General features: G+C 38.7%; 1 protein-coding gene across 1 annotated transcript in view; it reads left to right on the top strand.

The window, feature by feature from the left end:
• The window catches only part of LOC103520480 (spermine synthase-like), a 9,853-nt gene extending 2,558 nt beyond the window's left edge, over positions 1-7,295 (top strand). Inside the window, exons 2-7 of the mRNA XM_008485576.3 lie at positions 216-526; positions 2,308-2,419; positions 3,411-3,688; positions 4,067-4,156; positions 4,635-4,826; positions 5,833-7,295. Of these exons, the coding sequence (XP_008483798.1) occupies positions 233-526; positions 2,308-2,419; positions 3,411-3,688; positions 4,067-4,156; positions 4,635-4,826; positions 5,833-5,982 (1,116 nt within the window). The 5' untranslated portion in view covers positions 216-232 and the 3' untranslated portion in view covers positions 5,983-7,295. The remainder of the gene's footprint in view (positions 1-215; positions 527-2,307; positions 2,420-3,410; positions 3,689-4,066; positions 4,157-4,634; positions 4,827-5,832) is intronic.
• Positions 7,296-14,736: the final 7,441 nt, after the last annotated feature.

Below are 14,736 nucleotides of genomic sequence, written 5' to 3' on the forward strand. Positions count from 1 at the left end.
AAAATTTTAAAAAAAAAAAAAAAAATACATATTGTTACAATATTACAAAGTTCATAAAAAAAACTTTCAATATTTCTTATGACAGACTACGTTGTGTTAGCGGAAGAAGGAAAAATCTTTCAATAAGACAAGAGTGATTTTCCATCCAAAGATTCTATTTTAAGACAAGCTGTCCAGAAGTGAAGCAATTCATTAAAATTTGTATCTGATTTCAGAAAGCAAAACCAGAAACATGCCTGTTCATACTGTAATGATGGACTTTCACATCAAATACAACAATAGTCAACAAAATGCCAAATTGATCAAAGAGCAAAATGCGTTAGTCGAAGAAATACGTAATATTTTAGACAAATTTATTCCCAACTTGAAGTTTATTCAAACTTTGGAGTTGGATGATGGGATTGCTGCAATATATGTTGGAGTAAAGTCAAGCATGATCACCATTCGGTGTATGAATCCTGGTCTCATTACAATCAATGTAGAATACCTTAAAAATGACAGTGATGAAGAATTACTACCATTTGATGTAAGTATTAGATTATTCATAATTATATCCTAACTGAAGGGGTTACTTTTGGTTTGGGTACATTCTCTGAAAAAGGAAAAGACAAAAGTTGATTGTCAATCTGTTTAAATAACCTGCTATCTGAAGTTGTTTGGTACCAGAGTTTTTTTCATTGATTGAAGACTTTCATTTAATTATGCTCCTAATGTTTTTCTCTTTTTCTTAAGAAAATTCAACGTTTGGGTCCAGAAGTAAAAGTTGCAGTTAATGCAACTCGCCATAAACTATACAATTGAAGACTTTCATTTAATTATGCTTCTAATGTTTTTCTCTTTTTCTTAAGAAAATTCAACGTTTGGGTCCAGAAGTAAAAGTTGCAGTTAATGCAACTCGCCATAAACTATACATCTCATCTGCAGGATTATTGGATATGAATATTAACTAAAATAATAAAACAATGGCTCATACTTACCTACTATATCCTCTCTATTAGCTTTGTCAACAACTGTGAAAACACCAACAACGGAATGTCCATTTTTCTTTAATAACTTGTATACCTCAGCAGCAAATGAGCTTTGCCCTATCACAGCAACTCTAAGATCACATTTATGTATCTGAAACAGAAATTTAGATTGTGGGTAATAGAAAAAAAAAAAAAAAAAAAATTTGGTGGGCTTTGGCCCCACACCTCCCAAAAACAAACCTTTGGGGTGAATAGAAAAAAAAAAAAAAAAAACACTTGGCTGGACTTGGACCCAGATCTCCTAAATACTATACCTGTGGGATGACAAATTGTCCTCACTAGTGTCAGACTTCTATTACCATTAAAGCTCCTATCAAGATAATAGGGAATATCATCAAATATGTTAAATCATCAGTGAGAAAACAGTATTTGATAGCTGAATGAGATGTGTCAGGTGTTATGAACTCACATATTATTAATGTGTGGGTGGATACTGAATAAAGTCATTGTACGTTGTCAAATACTGTTAAACAAAGGGGAGCATTCAGTAAGTAAGTAGGTAACCAACACTACTTATGTAACTGATCCAAATTAGCAAATTACCATGTGAGAATACTTACCAGAAATGCACTTTTAACAGTAAATTTAGATGGCAAATTAGAGAGAACACTGAACATTTTGAAAGGCTGACTATAAAACTATTCTATTTGAAAAGGTAAAGCTAAAATTCATACTCTAAAGCCAGACAAATGTCAGGACTGTGTCAGAAGTCCAAAATTTTGCCTGCTTGCCTGGCACTGCCCCTCGTTCTGAAAATAAATGATGTATAAAAGACCCTCCATAAGTTATACAATACCTACGTATTACGTAGCCAACCTGAAATTTCCAATTAAAATATCAAGATTCCAACCAGTCTTGTCTTCCTGATATTTTTCGAAGATTTTGAAAAATGTTTTTCCTTTCTTTAGTTTTTTGAAGGTTTTCCTATACCCATAATTCTTATGGAATGAATACTTCTGATGGAGAATTATTTTCAAGTTTGAAGCACTTCCCCGGAGAGTTATTTTTTTGCACAATTTCAAATTCCATTGTACTATGTTCGCGAAAAGAACAAAATCCCCATTCTAGACTGTGGGAATTTTAAATTCAAGCACTGAAAAGTGTATTGGTCTATCTTACGAAAGCTACCATATTATCTCTAGCATTTTTATATTTATTTCGTCCACTTACTTATAGCACTTTTTACCCTATTTTCGTTATTGTATCATTCCATTTCTATGCTTGTTTTGTTTTTAGTTTGACTTTCTTTTCCTCTTTCTTTGTTTTTGATTTTCTTTAGACTGCTGGCAAAATAGAAAGCTTAGTTAAAGGTCTAACAAATAGTGACTCCAGTCATAAATACCCACCTTTTAAAAGGGATCCGCATTATGTCCGCTATTTGGTCACATCAGGTACGTCAAGATTTCCTTTTATTTCCATTTTCAGTCTCTAAATTAGTTGTAATGTCTATCTCAGAGTAGTACTCCCCTAGTAGGTAGTGTATTAGTGGCATGGTTATTTGGTCACATCAGGTACGTCAAGATTTACTTTTATTTCCATTTTCAGTCTCTAAATTAGTTGTAATGTCTATCTCAGAGTAGTACTCCCCTAGTAGGTAGTGTATTAGTGGCATGGTAACATGGTAGATTGATCTCCCACCAAGATCCTTTTTCATACCTATGTTTTGTATTTGAGAATGCACTTATGCCCTCGTTCTCTGGCACTGCTGTGACTGCTGTTTGTGTTGGAACTTCTTCGGATCCAAAATTTTGAAATTTCCCGCACAAATCTGAAAGTAGAAGATCCGTTTACACGATCCACGCTCTGAGCGGTGAACCATGATCTTGAAGACGTATATCAAGGATTATGCAACTTGCAGCGTAAAATTTCCCCTCCCGTCCTGAGCCGCCCCTTTGGATGCACTTCCCGCGCTTGCGCACTTTTGAAAAAAGAAAAAATAAAAAATCAAAAATTTTTTTGGTGATTGCCGGTTCATTGAAGTTGAAAATCAATCCATTAATTTTTACTTTTTTGGTTGTAATACCCATTATTAAGGCGATTTCGGTCGTCTCTTGAATTTCCCTTCAAAGTGGCATGGACATTTACCCTTTCATAAATAATTAATTTAATTAAAGGTTTAAATATTTTAAATTAATGCAAATAGGTGTTCGTTATAGGGGTGGAATTGGAGGAGCTTTCCTACTCAATGCATCGTTTTGTTTGTCCAAGCTAAATGCCACCACCTAGCCTAGCCTTCATAATTTTCTTACCTAGTGAAAATATTTTATACGATACATCCATATTTGGTTAGACCAGTGCCTCATCTAGCCCATTCCTGTTAGTATAATGGAACAACTTGTTCTTAGCTGACAGTCTAAATAAAGCACTACTTTTTCCTCCCAGACGAGCGTATTTTAGAGTATGACATCGACTCGGTTGTATTCGACGAGACCTCCCCTTACCAAAGAGTACAGATCGTTCATTCGAAAAGTTTCGGCAATCTGCTGATTCTGGACGACTTGCAAAATCTGTCCGAGCGGGATCTTATCTACACGGAAACTCTGATGCAGCGAGGCAAGGAACATTATAAGGACAAGGAGATAGTGATTCTGGGAGGTGGAGATGGGGGCTTGCTCTACGAGTTGCTCAAGGAGAAGCCCAAGTTTGTCACCATGCTCGAGGTAAGAAATTGGGACTTTTTTATTTACTGTACTGTAAAAAAAAGAAAAAAAAGATAGGTACTTAACTGTTAAAAGATAGATCATCGTCGTTAGGTCATCAGGTCATCGCCGTTTTTATTTCGTAGCAATAAAAGAACTAGGTATTACATTAGACGCATGTGTGCCATAGCATGCTCATCCCGTAGTATGCCTCTCATCAGATGGGCGAGAAGAGACACAATTTAGGTGCTGGGTCAACACAAGAACACCAGAAAGTAACCCGTTGATATATTTGCAATCGAAAAACGAGTGCAAATTTTTGTCGATGGTGGGATTTGAATCCGGGACCTTGTGCAAGCGCGTTACCACGGGCTAACCGTATATTGTCATTGATTTCAGCTGGATGAAGTGGTGATCAAGGCATGCCGAGAGCATCTGCGTGGGTGTTGCTTTGATGTCCTCGACAAATATGAAGGAGATAACTATAAAGTAAGTAGTACACATCCGCTAAATATAAACTATTTCATTAAACTGCAAGGGGTAATGTTCTTAACACACTTGCATCATTGTCCCGTAACACACTTGCATCATTGTCCCGTTGAATGCCAAACGAGAATGTCTGGTACAGGTAAAAAATTCAAAATCTTTTTTCCTGTAACTCTATCAAACTTTGTCCAACTTTGTTAAAAAAAAAACTTTACTGAGAGGTTCCATGTGGTCTCAAACGCTCTGCGCTGGGGCTAAAAAGTTGTAGTTCTGGGGCATGAACTAGTATTTCATTTTCTTCTCCCTACCATTCTCTTCTGCAGCGGCACCTGCATTTATACACGACCTTAGTCGTTAGGGGTTTCTGCCATTTTTTATTTTTATTTTTTATTATTTGTTTTTTTATACCAACCCTTCCTTAAACATTTATACGTCAGACTCTTCCTTGAGAAATAGTAACCAAGTCCCTCTTCTTTTTCAGATCGTTCTGGGAGACTGTGTGAAGTCGCTGAACGAGATGATTGCCAATGGAACCAAAGTGGACTACGTGTTCGGGGATTTGACCGATATTCCCGTGTCCACCACGCCTCAGGGCGAAGTTTGGGACTTTATCCGGCTCATTTTGAACACATCCTTCCAAGTGCTAAAGCCAAATGGGAAATATATGACTCATGTGAGTATATTTTTGTTAATTGGGTTTATCTCAAAATTTAAAATTCAGTACCTACTCATCTTGATGCAAGCTGATTAGGTTCGTAGAAGATTAACTCATCCTCTGTTTGCCCTTACGCCTAAGCCTCGGAGTGGGCTTATTGTGTATGGAAAGATGAGCACTGAAAGACTCTTTTCCAAAAATTGTTCCTGGGTACAATACGTACAGTCCACTTCAACTGGGAAGTCCGATGACCTTTGGGTGCGCACTCGTCAAAAAATAGCTCGTTGATTAACAAGTAAGCATGACCAGCATGGTAGGTAAACATTGGATTTTAGGATTATTGAGATATTGGAAAAATCCTACAATGCTGCAGTGAGCACCAAGGGTTGAGTACCTAATGAATTTTAGCTCCCATGGCGTAGTGGCCACTGCGCTCGCCTTGCACGCGGGAGACCCGGGTTCGATTGCCGGCAGGGTCAAGAAATTTGTATCAAGCGAATGATTGACCCTGTGAATTAATGAATTTCAGCTCCCATGGCGTAGTGGTCACTGCGCTCGCCTTGCACGCGGGAGACCCGGGTTCGATTGCCGGCAGGGTCAAGAAATTTGTATCAAGCGAATGATTGACCCCGTGACTGGCTGTTGCGGGGCCCACTCAGCCTCGTGAGGAAAATGAGTAGCTATGACGTAGAAGATTAACTCATCCTCCTTACGCCTAAGCCTCGGAGTGGGCTTATTGTGTATGGAAAGATGAGCACTGAAAGACTCTTTCCCAAAAATTGTTCCTGGGTACAATACGTAATCGAACTCCACAGATATATTCTTTTGTCAAAAAAATCAACACTAGATTTCACTTTTCTGTCCATAAGATGTCTATTACGAATTTGTTAAAGAATGAGATTTCATTTTGACTGTAACAATGTTGTCTGAAAAGTATGTTGTGTCTTTTTGGCTACTCGAACTTTGGGCAGATAGGCAGTCCGTCAATAAATTTTTATTAATTGTTTCTCTATTTGTTTTCCAGGGGAACGGAATATCCAGCCCGCAGTCCCTGAAAATGTTCGAAGAACAATTGAAGAACCTGAACACTCCTGTGGAGTTTGTCACGGACCGCGCATTCGTTCCTTCTTTCCTGGAAGATTGGGTCTTCTATCAAGTCTGGTCGAAGAAATGAGTTCCCTAGATATTTCTCTGTGCTATTGTCCAAAAAAATCACTGTAGAATTTGTTTTGTTTTCAACTTGTTTTGTTTGTGATATTATCTGCACACTGCCAGGTTGATTGTTACTACACTATGGTTGGTATGCAAACGGAGCACTTGTTTTAACTAAACTAAACATCCCATATTTATGAACAAAATACTGGCTAATTTCTTACTTTATTTTATATTTGACCAGGGTTCTTTGTTAAGGATTTTTCATTTCACCGACCATTGGGTGTCTAATATGAATCTAATTATCTAATTAATAAGAAAATACTGGCTCTCAAGTAGCACTGAAGCATCAATTCCAAACACCTAATTGGCCAAAATTGACTTCAGTCTGACTTGAGAGCGAAAAATTTCGTCTATAAGTATGGGTGTTTTTTTTCGAAGGAAAGAGTTACTTCAAGAGAACCCTATCATTGGGAGAAAAAAGCAGTTCTATCCATGTTGAATTACGCACCCCCTTGTAAAACTGTCACTGACACACTCACGTATATTTTGCTGTGAATTCTCGAAGTCCTGTGACAAATTCTAGCCGATTTCTAGACGTGCTAGGAACATGCGGTTTTCACTATTCAATGCCTTCTTTTTGCCACAGAATTCTGGCAACTATTAATATAAGGTAATAGCATTTGTTTCGTTTGTCTGCGTACCAACCCTTGTACAAACTATAAATTATTCCTCTCGAGTTTTATTTTACAGGACTTTGCATTTAGGGTGTTTTTATTTAGTCCTTTCATATGTTTCGTGTCTAGATGAGCCCAATTTTTTTCATTTTGTCTACGTACACCTTTAAAATTTGAAACTTTCACACCAAAAACTTTCGCTGTTAGGTAGTGTGCAGGCTAGCTTTTATTTTGTTTATGTTACAGTTTGTGTTTCTATGATGCCGTCTTTTTCTGTGAGGGTACCACAAAGTCAGTCGAAAAAAGAAACATTGAAGTGTGAAAAATGGAAGGAGTCTGAAAATTGTGTTAAAACTAGAGATAGAAAGACAAAATTACTTTTTTTACAGTTTGTATTATGCTGATTATGCATTGTTTGTCAGAAGGATCATGATAATACTCATTTGTACATGATAGTGCTTAGCACATATATGATAATGCAGTTTGGATTGTTAAATATGTTCCCAATATTGATCGAAAGATTTACTCAACCATTTCCTATTTCTTTCTAGTCTCATTTTCACCTCTTACCTTGAGTTTTGAGTACCTCTTTTGTTAATATTTTTCCTCCTTGAGCTTTAATTTTGACCTTTTTTACACATCATCCTTAAGATCACGGTTACCTTTTTTATTAAGTTCCATTTGTTTTGTTTATTTTTGTGTGTGCCAGTAGTTTTCCCCCTCAGGTCAATAAGTGATCTCAACTTATTCTGTAGAAATAGTGAATAATTCGAGGTACTTGGTGCTTTTTGTGGCCGTTTACCTACCTACCTAAAAGTACACTAATAAAATCAACATACCTTCTTTCCCACATAAGTGTTTTCTTTAAATTTTAGAACTCCGCTAAGAACAAAAATGTGCTGCTTTGGAACAACGGCAAGTAGGGAATTTTAATGTTGAATATTCACGTAAAAAGATGTGGGATATTACCGAAATCATATATAGGTACCTCTGCACCGTAGGTAATTCCTAAAATTTCATAACCACGAGAGCTTTTTTTTGAATCCCCCCTCCTTATAAACATTAAGAAAAACAGGTAAATTTGTAGTCGATATTAAAACGTTTCTTCACCCCCCCCCCCCCCCCATTCTTTTGAGGCCTGTGAGAGGGAGAGGGGAGGGGTCGTGAATTCAGGATGGGTGGCCAGGACCTCAAAATGAGGGCAAGGACCCTAAGAGGTTTGATAGAGAGAATTGGAAAAACGGAGGTAATATGGTCCGGAAATCAAAGAGGAAACAAGGACAGGATAGGAGAAAGACAACCGTTCCGAGAACGAATGTTAAAATGTTATCCCTTTAGGATAAAGTTCTGGGAAACCGTCTTATGTATGCATTTGCATTCAGTGCTCAATTGCCCACAGTCTATACATTAAACGCCAATCTAGTTAGCTTGGAGGGTAAGACGTCTGCATTGTAAGCGCTAAGTCGCGGGTTCGATTCGTGCCCGGGCCAAATTTATTCTAAACAGATAAATTTCGTTCCCGGAACCGGAGGCTTTCCCCTATCCTGTCTTCCTTTTTCTCTTCGATTTGGTGACGATAAAACCTCCATTGTTACAGTTTCCTCTATCAAACCTCTTCAACCTAACAAATTTCTTCGAAAAAAAAAACATCGAGCTTGTTTCGTTCGGTCAAGTATTTGCAATCACAGCCCATATAATGACTACGTCAAACCTCATTTGAACAGCAGGGAGCGAGAAAATTGGCAGGAAGCGATCATCATGTTACAGTTTCCTCTATCAAACCTCTTCAACCTAACAAATTTCTTCGAAGAAAAAGAAAAAAAACCTCGAGCTTGTTTCGTTCGGTTAAGTATTTGCAATCACAGCCCATATAATGACTACGTCAAACCTCATTTGAACAGCAGGGAGCGAGAAAATTGGCAGGAAGCGATCATCTATATCGTCTTGATTAGAAAGGCCTTGGCGCTTCTTAACAAACGACAAAAGAAGCTGAGATTAATAATAAAACCCCGTCGAGAATCAAAGAAGAAAAGGCTTAATCGAACGAGGACAAGGGGGAGGAGCAGGAGGAGGAGGAAGAAAGGGGAAGCAGGGCCGACCTCAGGGGGCTTAAACCGGCCCCATTTGCCCCGGGCCGGGCCAAGGATCCTAGAAGGGCCCGGGGCAGGTCCTCATTTAGCTAAAACTAACACTATCACTTAGAATATCTGGGACACATTCTCCGTGGGACAAAGTACAAGTTGCTGAATGTGATACTGGAAGGAAAGATTGAAGAAAGACGAGGCAGAGGCAGAAGAAGAAAATCATGGGGGGAGAAATTTGAGAGACTGGTATGGGTGTGCTGATCAAGAAGAATTGATGAGGATTGCGAGAAACAAAGACGAGATTGCCATCATGATTTCCAACCTCCGATAGGAGAGGAACCTGAAGAAGAACACTAGTAAGTATCTAGTGTTCATGTAAAGAAGAAGAAAAAAAATCTGGTGCATGTAAATATAACACGACGGTCTTTACCTATCCTATGACTTCAATTCTTAAATTGTGCCGATTTTGGGGAGGTCTTATCCCTGTTTGTAAAAACTTGTTGCAAGGAAGAGTACATTACTTATAAAGCTGGATCCAACTGTCCACACATAGTCGACACCGTCGATCGACGAAGTGAAGAGGTGAATCTATGTTGTCGAGGCAGTGTAAGGTTTCAGTCGATCGACAGCGCGGCGTCGACTATGTGTGGACACAGCTTGAGAAGTAGCCCCTGGGGGCCCGGTCAGCCTGTGAACCTGGCCCTGGAAAAGGAGAAGGTTCAGATTGCGATTTGATCAATTGACGATTCTTTCGTGTGTTGGTTCAGGGGTTTCCAAACCGCGGCCCAAAGACACGGGCAAGTTTCCCTATTTAACCCAGATTCCTTTTATTAGGAATCCATATTCTGGCTGAACGCCGACCATTTATTTTGTTCTATCTACTTATGTAGGTATCTATCCACATATTTTGTTCTATCTACTTATTTAGGTATCTATCCACATATTTTGTTCTATCTACTTATTTAGGTATCTATTTTGTTCTATTTAGCTGTACTTTTATTCGAATAGGTAGGTATCTTATTGATATGTCCTTTCTTCAGCAAAAGTCAACGACAAGTGAACTCTATGGTGTAAAACTTCATTGGGAAAAAGGTAAGTTGATAAAATCAGAAAGTCCCTATGCGCTAGGTCGCGAGTTCGATTCCCACCCGGGGCAAACTTTATAAATGGATAAGGTTTGGTCTTGGAGTGGCTGGTTTTCTCCTATCCTGTCTTCCTTCTCTCTTCAAGCTAATTATATGACATGTTTAGGTATACAGGGTGAACACGAAAAACAAAATCCTAGGGTAGATTCCTCAGGCGTTGTTCCTAGCTATCTGAAACACCCTTTAAAGGTAGGTAATGGTAATGGTAATGATATTACTTTTATTTAACAATAATTACAAAACATGGTAAAAAACAATTGAACAAGCAAAATGATAAATTTCTTATCTTGGCTATCTCGAATTTTTCGCACGTGAGTAGGTAGGTATGTAGCTGTGTAGATATAGGTAGGTAGATGCTAAAGCGGTTCTGAGGAAATTTTACCTAGCTAATAGGTACCTTACCTGAGTTTCTTGTTTCCCGGACACAAAACTCGAAGAAGTCTTCGTCTTCACTTGAACTAGCATTCTGTTTTAGCACCTTTATCCACTGATAACTGACGAAAAAACTATAAAATTCTAGCACGATAGAACACAGACCTAGGTACTCGTAAAAACCAACAGAAACTATAGACCTAGCTACTCCATGGTAAAAGTATTATTACGCTTCTTTTACTCACGAAAATACCCAAATACCGTACGTGGTTTCACAGATTTTACTACTAAAAACTAAAGAAAAAGACACGTAGGTAGAGGAGGGTTCCTATCTGCTGGTTTCCTCCAAATCACACTAACGTAGGGTTACCTACCTACCTACTCTGACACCGTTCTGATGTCTAACTCACTACTCAACTGTTAAAAACAGACATTGCAACATACATAGGTAATAGGTATTTTCCCTCTATCATAATTTCCCTACCCTTGCTCTGTTTTATTCGTGGAAAAAAAAAAACAGGTAGGTATCTACATCTACATAGTACCTACCTAGGTACATAAGTACAATAATAGTAGTAGAAATGACTGTTTGATTACCTATCTATAGATTTAATGAATGGTTGGGTAGGTAAGTATATGACATGTTTAGGTATACAGGGTGAACACGAAAAACAAAATCCTAGGGTAGATTCCTCGGGCGTTGTTCCTAGCTATCTGAAACACCCTATAGGTAGGTATTAAATATAGACAGGTAGGTATGTATTTACTTACCTGGTCGTTAAATAAATTCGTGCGATATTGTCACCACTAGTACAGGTATTGTGCATTATTATTTTATATTTGTACGTAGGTATGTAGGTATAGTAGATTTTTTTACCTATGCATTGATTAAAAAAATAATAATAATAATAATAATAATAATAATATTTCACTGACCAAAAGAGATATTACTCAAATTGGATTAGGGACCAATTAACAAATAAAATTATCAAAATTATTCACGAAAGTGGCAAAATATCCATTTTATTTATTTATGTACGCGCTAAGCAGCAAGGCCATGTGTGGTGGTAAAATATCTGATGGGATAAAAAGGGAATACCTACATGACCCATTATCTCAACAGGTTTACCTACATACCCATGTTGAAAAAAAAAAAAAATAATAATAATAATAGGTAATGTTGAAAAAATAAAACCAAATAAAATTTAAACTCACTAATAGTAGGTACGTGTACTTAATTTTGTTTATCATTTATCTCACGCGAGGTATGTAGGTACTATCACAGGTTCACTGTTTTAGTCAGCAAGTAAGCTCTTAATACGTGCGTAGGTATCGAGGTATGGCTCTTACGTGCGTAGGTATCTAGGTATGCATACCTAGGTGGTTAAGTAGGTATAAGGTACCTATTACCTATATACATATTATTGTTTCATCTAGATACCAACTAGGGTTGCCAGACGTCCCGTATTTCCCGGGACGTCCCGTATTTTGGGCACTTTTCAAAATGTCCCGTACGGGACACGCGTGTCCCGTATTTCCCCCAGTTTCACCATCTCCTCCGGTAATTAATCTTTACCAATGTAACAAATTAAAATTTTCTATGAGAAAATTAAAATTTTCCAAAAATATGAGAAGTGAATAATTTTTAATTTCTAATTTCATTAATAAATCTGAAGAAAAAACAGTTGATTTTTAAAAATTGAGTGTTTTTTTTTTTCTTCCAAAAATTGCAGGGTGGGGGGCCCCCCCCCCCCCCCCCCGAGCTTCATTTACCTCCTTTACTGTACGTCAGACTCCGAAAATTTGGAGCATCCACCCCTCTCTCTCTCTCTCTCTGTCTCTATCCCAATTTATAGCCTCTTACTCTCCCTCTCTTTTTGTCTCTTCCTCCTTCTTCTCTCTCTCTCTCTCTATCTCTCTCTCTCTCTCTCTCTCTTTGTCCTCTCTCTCCTTCACTCTCACTCTCTCTCTCTCTCTCTCTCTCTCTCCTTCACTCTCACTCTCTCTCTCTCCTTCACTCTCACTCTCTCTCTCTCCTTCACTCTCACTCTCTCTCTCTCCTTCACTCTCACTCTCTCTCTCTCCTTCACTCTCACTCTCTCTCTCTCCTTCACTCTCACTCTCTCTCTCTCCTTCACTCTCACTCTCTCTCTCTCCTTCACTCTCACTCTCTCTCTCTCCTTCACTCTCACTCTCTCTCTCTCCTTCACTCTCACTCTCTCTCTCTCCTTCACTCTCACTCTCTCTCTCTCCTTCACTCTCACTCTCTCTCTCTCCTTCACTCTCACTCTCTCTCTCTCCTTCACTCTCACTCTCTCTCTCTCCTTCACTCTCACTCACTCTCTCTCTCTCTCTCCTTCACTCTCACTCTCTGTCTCTCCTTCACTCTCCTCCTCTCTCTCTCCTCCTCCTCTCTCTCTCTCTCTTATTTTTCATAGCTTCCCTCTCTTTCTCATCCTCCTCCCTCTTTGTCTTTTCCCATTAATACCTTCTCGTTCTGTGTTTCAAAGATAAAATCTGGTAGATTACTTTCCAAGTATTCAACGTCAAAAGAAATAATCCCAGTGAGGTAGTTAAGAGGGAGAGAGAAAGAGAGAGAGAGAGAAAGGGAGAGAGAGAGAGAGAAAGAGAGGGAGGGACAGAAAGGGAGAGAGAGAGAAGGAGGGGGGAGCTATCTAGGGTGAGATTTTAAATTGAAAGACATAACATTAAGGAGAAAGAGAGGAAGACAAAGAAATAGAGAGATGGATAGATAGGGAAGGAGTGTGTGAGAGAGAGAGAGAGAGAGAGAGAGAGAGAATGAAGAAGAAAGAAACAGATCTTGAGAGAGAGAGAGAGAGAATGAGGAAAAAAGCAAGCGAGAGAGGGGTAAAGTGTAAGAGAAAGAGAGATAGACGGACGGACGGAGTGTGTGTGTGAGAGAGAGAGCTATATCCTGCGTATTGATTGCTATTATGGTCGGGGTATAAAGTAGGTACCTCCCAGACGGTGGATAGACAAAGACAGAGAATAGATCAGTTGCGCTTACTTGGGTGATGTTTCAAAGTCATAGAGCAGGAAAAATGAGGACCAACGGATAAGGAAATATTTGATTGGGTATTCTCGAAAATGCTTCAATTTTCTCAACTTTAAATGATGCTTGTTTTTTCATCCCCTAGGTAACTCACGTGGTGTTAACCGTGCTCATATTGGAGGAAGCGATGTGTAGAGTCGCTCACAATTCTCTGTTCGATGGAGAAGAGGAAAATGTTTCCTCAGAGATAGAACCGGTAGAGAAGATACGAATCAAACATGAGGGGCACGAGGAAAACTATGTGAGTACCTAGCATGTATTTTGCCTTAACTTTTAGATTGTTCCGGAAAACCCACATACTCATACAGATAGGTAGTTCCCTCAGGACCCTGAGAATGAGGAGGAGGGGGAAAAATATGGACCTTGGTACTTATTATCTAGGACCGAAGGATCCATAAAATGCGGAACTAGGTATCGAAAAGTTTGCAAAAGTGTGGTATTTACCGAGTTTTCAAATGTCCCACAAAACTTGTAGGTAGGTATTAGGTACCTAACTACCTGAGATGTGGTTACAATGATTTTATTAGTGTACTTCTAAAAGTACACTAAGTCAGCTCCCATGGCGTAGTGGTCACTGCGCTCGCCTTGCACGCGGGATATCCGGGTTCGATTCCCGGCGGGGTCAAGAAATTTGTATCATGCAAATGATTGATTCCGTGACTGGCTGTTGCGGGGCCCACTCAGCCTCGTGAGGAAAATGAGTAGCTATGACATATAAATGCGCATAGCGACCGGTGCCAGCATGGTAGGTAAACATTGGATTTTAGGATTATTGAGATATTGGAAAAATCCTACAATGCTGCAGTGAGCACCAAAGTTGTGACATAATAACACAAAAAAACTGCATTTACCTACGTTTACCCTACCTACCTAAAAGTACACTAATAAAATCAACATACCTCTTTCCCACATAAGTGTTTTCTTTAAATTTTTAGACTCCGCTAAGAAACAAAAATGTGCTGCTTTGGAACAACGCAAGTAGAGTAATTTTAATGTATGATATATTCACGTAAAAAAGATGTGGGATATTACCGAAATCTTATATAGGTACCCTCTGCACCGTAGGTAATATCCTAAAATTCATAACCACGAGAGCTTTTTTTTGAATCCCCCTCTCTCTTATAAACATCATAAGGAAAAGGGTAAACATTTGTAAGTCGATATATAAACGTTTCTTCACCCCCCCCGACCATACTAGGTACGCGCTTATTATATTTATTTAACTTATCTGCTATCACATAGGGAGTCCCCCTCCCTCATAATTTTATAACGCACGCTTTCGCACAGTGAATATCAATATAATGGGTAATTCTATCTTATGAATTTTTTTATATCTCGAGAATCTCTCTCTCCCCCTGTTGTTGCATGGCGATACATAGAAACCCTCGTGTGCACTATATAGTACTTGAAGGAAACTGACTGGTG

The sequence above is a fragment of the Diaphorina citri genome, unplaced genomic scaffold (genome assembly GCF_000475195.1).
Source record: "Diaphorina citri unplaced genomic scaffold, Diaci psyllid genome assembly version 1.1 scaffold3674, whole genome shotgun sequence".
Classification (NCBI taxonomy): Eukaryota; Metazoa; Arthropoda; class Insecta; order Hemiptera; family Psyllidae; genus Diaphorina; species Diaphorina citri.